The following is a 3,913-nucleotide window of genomic DNA, read 5'->3' on the forward strand; positions in this document are numbered from 1 at the left end:
ATTTACATTATCGGAATTTAATGTTTACAAATGTCTGTGGTACAGAATAATTTTAGGTAAAAAAAAGTGTGACCTGTGTATACTTTATTTTTCTGTATCACCAAGTCCTTCAGAAAACTGACTTAACATTTTCCTGGCCTAGCATACTTTTTAGTTATACCATTATAACTTGTTCATTTTTGAATTTTCTTTATCTGTACTTTAATCAAGTATAAAGGAAATATCTTGCTGTGTATAAAAATAAAACATTTGAATGTTTCTTACTGGTATATTGTTGGCATTTATTTATTCCTTTCTTTTTACATTTTTTTTACTCAGCTTTCTAAAACCAACTTTTCCAACAACAGCGATTTCCGTGCTCTTCTACAGTCTCTGTATGCCACTTTCAAGGAGTTCAAAATGCATGAGCAGATTGAAAATGAATACATTATTGGCTTGCTTCAGCAACGCAGCCAGACAATTTATAATGTTCATTCTGACAATAAACTCTCTGAGATGCTTAGCCTCTTTGAAAAGGGACTGAAGAATGTGAAGGTGAGTTGCAAAACTTGGTGTCTAAGATACAACTAATCGAAATTGTGCCATCTTCTGTGTGTCATTGGCAAAACTTGTGATTAGTTTCTAGTAAATGCTACTAAAGAAAAGTAACACTATTCCACTTGTTGATGATGGCTAGGAAGACTAATTCAAGATGTAGTAGAGGCTTACAATAAAGAAGAGTGAGCCAGCTTAATGCTAAGTAATGCTAGGTACAACTAAAACAAGTAGGAGTTTATAGCTAGGGAGTCAGTGGATGAAAATTACTAACAGAAACATCAAGGCCAGAAGGATTTTTGCTACAGGACTTTTGCTGTAGCCAGTCCAAAGCAATAAAACTTAAGGGGTGGTGTTAAGGAATTTGATCACTTTTTTTGTTTGTATGTATGTGTTGTGTGCTGGTACTGGGACTTGAACTTAAGGCCTACCTTCCTGTGCTCTTGCTTAGTTTTCCTGCAACAGCTGACCACTTGAGCCACAACTTTATCCGATACTTTGTTCATTAATTAGAGACAAGGTCTGGAGGACTTTTCTGCCGGGACTGGCTTCAAACTTTGGTTCTCCAGGTCTGAGAGTAGCTAAGATTACAGGTGTGAGTTATCTTTTTTTTTTTTTTTTTGCTGGTTATTTTGCCGATGGGGTCTTTGGGACTTGTCTGCCTATGCTGGCTTCAAACTTTGATTCTCTGGATCTCAGTTTTGTGTTTATATATAGCCTTGAGTCACTGGCATTCAGCTTAATTTTCTGACTTTTTTTTGGTCAGTCGTGGGGCTTGAACTCTGGGCTTGGGTGCTGTCCTTGAGTTCTTCAGCTCAAGGCGAGTGCTCCACCACTTGAACCACAGCACCACTTCTGGTTTTCTGGTGGTTAATTGGAGATACGAGTCTCATGGACCTTCCTGCCTGGGCTGGCTTTGAACTGTGATCCTCATATCTCAGCCTCCTGAGTAGCTAGGATTACAGGTGTGAGCCACTGGCACCGGGCAATTTTCTGACTTTTTAAATGATACTTGAAAAAAGGAGTAAAGTCACATTACTAAACAAAGTTCAGGGCTGAGAATATGACTTAGTAGTAGAGTGCTTGCCTGGTATGCATGAAGCCCTGGGTTCAATTCCTCAGTACCATATAAACAGAAAAAGCCAGAAGTGGTGCTATGGCTCAAGTGATAGCCTTGAGTATAAAGAAGCTCAGGGACAGTGCCTAGGCTCTGAGTTTAGCCCCAGTACTGGTGAAAAAAAAAAAAAGAACAAAAACAAAGAAACACAAAAAAAGTTCAAAGCTTATTGGTTTTAGATTTCTGAGGATTAAATTTTGGGTCCTCGGTACGCTCTCTGTAACTGCAGTGTACCCGTATCCCAAAAGACATCTTTTATGTTAAAAATACACATACCACTTTGCTACTTTTCTGTTTTGTTCTGAGGTTTTATTTTGGATTTTAAACTGAAAGCTAAAATGACCTCCTGGGATCAGGTACAATGTAAGTAATGGACCAAAATGTAAACATTTTTTGTTTATGTTTTTAGAATGAATATGAACAGCTAAATTACGCCAAACAGCTGAAAGAGAGATTGGAGGCTTTTACGAGAGATTTTCTTCCTCACATGAAAGAAGAGGAAGAGGTAATAATTTTTCTTCATTATGATTTGTTTAGATTTCTAAAAATTTTAAATACCAAAGGAGGTAGAGGAATTGCTGGAGAGAAGCCTCCGGTTGTCTGAAGTTGCTCTTACTGAATGAATGATTAAATTTCATTTACTTAAGAAATAGGTATTTTCATGTGTTGATGGCACTGTTAGCAACTTTTTATGTCATCTTAGTGCTTTTCAAAATCTTTAGATGGTTCTATACCTCTTTAAATACTTTCTATACATTAAATGAATTTTTATAGTTTTTTTCAATATGAGACTTTATTAGTTAAATGGTAGTTTTAAATTTATCATTGTTATGACTAATACACATGTATTAGGACTTCATTAAACAGATAGGCAAAACATTACTGCTCTTTTCTATGGGATGAGTATTAGGATGAGATACAGAAAAAGTATTCTATAAAACCTGAGTAGTTTTCAACTCTAAATCAGTTACCGTAGTGATTCTCAACTGTTTTTACCTTATTAGATTAATAAAAGAATGTGCTATTTCTTAACATCCTTTCAGACCAATTAAGTCAGGTGGACATGGTTATTTTTTCAGGGTTCTAAGTCATTGTCATAAAGTAGCCATTGAAATCAGAGTCACAAGAGTAGTATTTTAAACCTGTGATACACATCAGATTATCTGCGAAACTAAAAACAACAGTAAAAGCCTGGTTCAAACTTTGAAGGTTGTAATTCTGTTAATTAGATGTTGGGACTGCCTATCAGTTACTAAGAAGAAATCTCCATGAATAAGTTTGATAGGAACTACAACACTAAAATAATGATTTGAGTAAACATCTCCAGAATTAGGAAAGTGTCAAAATAGTTCATTATCTCAACAGGGTTGTGACTTATATGGTCAGTATACTGAAGATCATTCTCGTTTGAGGTAGAGGTCTTGTTTGGGTAGAATTCAGTTACTTACTACTTAAAAGAAGGAAGTTAACTGACATAAATATCTAGCAAGAGAATGATTAGGAGTGTTTGACAAGTTCTGACAGGCAGTTCTTGTCCTGATGCTTTAAAATTATTTAATATCTGACTTATTAGCTGGAGAGATCATTGAGGAGGCACACCTTGGTGATATTCTTTGCGTAAACTAACAGTGATCATGCGTAAAATTTCTATCTCTTGGGAACATTCCTAAGACTATACTTGAATTATTAATAATTTAAAGATCATAGAGTATATATTGCGAATCTTTTATTTCAGGTTTTTCAGCCCATGTTAATGGAATATTTTACCTATGAAGAGCTTAAAGATATTAAAAAGAAGGTGATTGCACAACACTGCTCTCAGAAGGATACTGCAGAGCTGCTTAGAGGCCTTAGCCTGTGGAATCACGCTGAAGAGAGACAGAAGTTCTTCAAATACTCTGTGGATGAAAAGTCAGATAGAGGTGAGAGTGGTTTGTTTAGATACCTAACAGTTTCTTAGTTCAAGGGCACTGCTATCTTGGTATAAATTATAGATTTCATTTGAGGAGTAAATTTAAGTCAGGTTTGTAATCATTTGAAATTATTTTCACTTAAAAAAATAATCAAAGGCAGTATTTTCTACTTTATAATCCAGTGTCGTATGATAATCTAATGTCTTATTACTTAGGTAGTATGCAGAATAGTGTTTCTTGAATGAATTTATGTGTGCGTAATAATTAAAATTATCACTTTGATTAATCAAAATTGAGAACTTTTATATTCAGAGCACTTTGTAGTATCCCCTCCCTCCCTCCCTCCCTC

At 35.3% G+C, this 3,913-nt stretch overlaps 1 protein-coding gene across 1 annotated transcript; it reads left to right on the top strand.

Annotated features, from left to right (window-relative positions):
* Positions 1–318: 318 nt before the first annotated feature.
* LOC106002446 (F-box/LRR-repeat protein 5) lies at positions 319–3,573 on the top strand (the record flags this gene model as incomplete). Its single annotated transcript, XM_013037322.1, has 3 exons — positions 319–534; positions 2,061–2,156; positions 3,387–3,573. Coding segments are annotated over 3 exons (499 nt in total), but the record flags the coding sequence as incomplete, so codon positions are not given.
* Between the last annotated feature and the right edge of the window lie 340 nt (positions 3,574–3,913).

The sequence above is a fragment of the Dipodomys ordii genome, unplaced genomic scaffold (assembly GCF_000151885.1).
Source record: "Dipodomys ordii isolate 6190 unplaced genomic scaffold, Dord_2.0 Scaffold10781, whole genome shotgun sequence".
NCBI lineage: Eukaryota > Metazoa > Chordata > Mammalia > Rodentia > Heteromyidae > Dipodomys > Dipodomys ordii.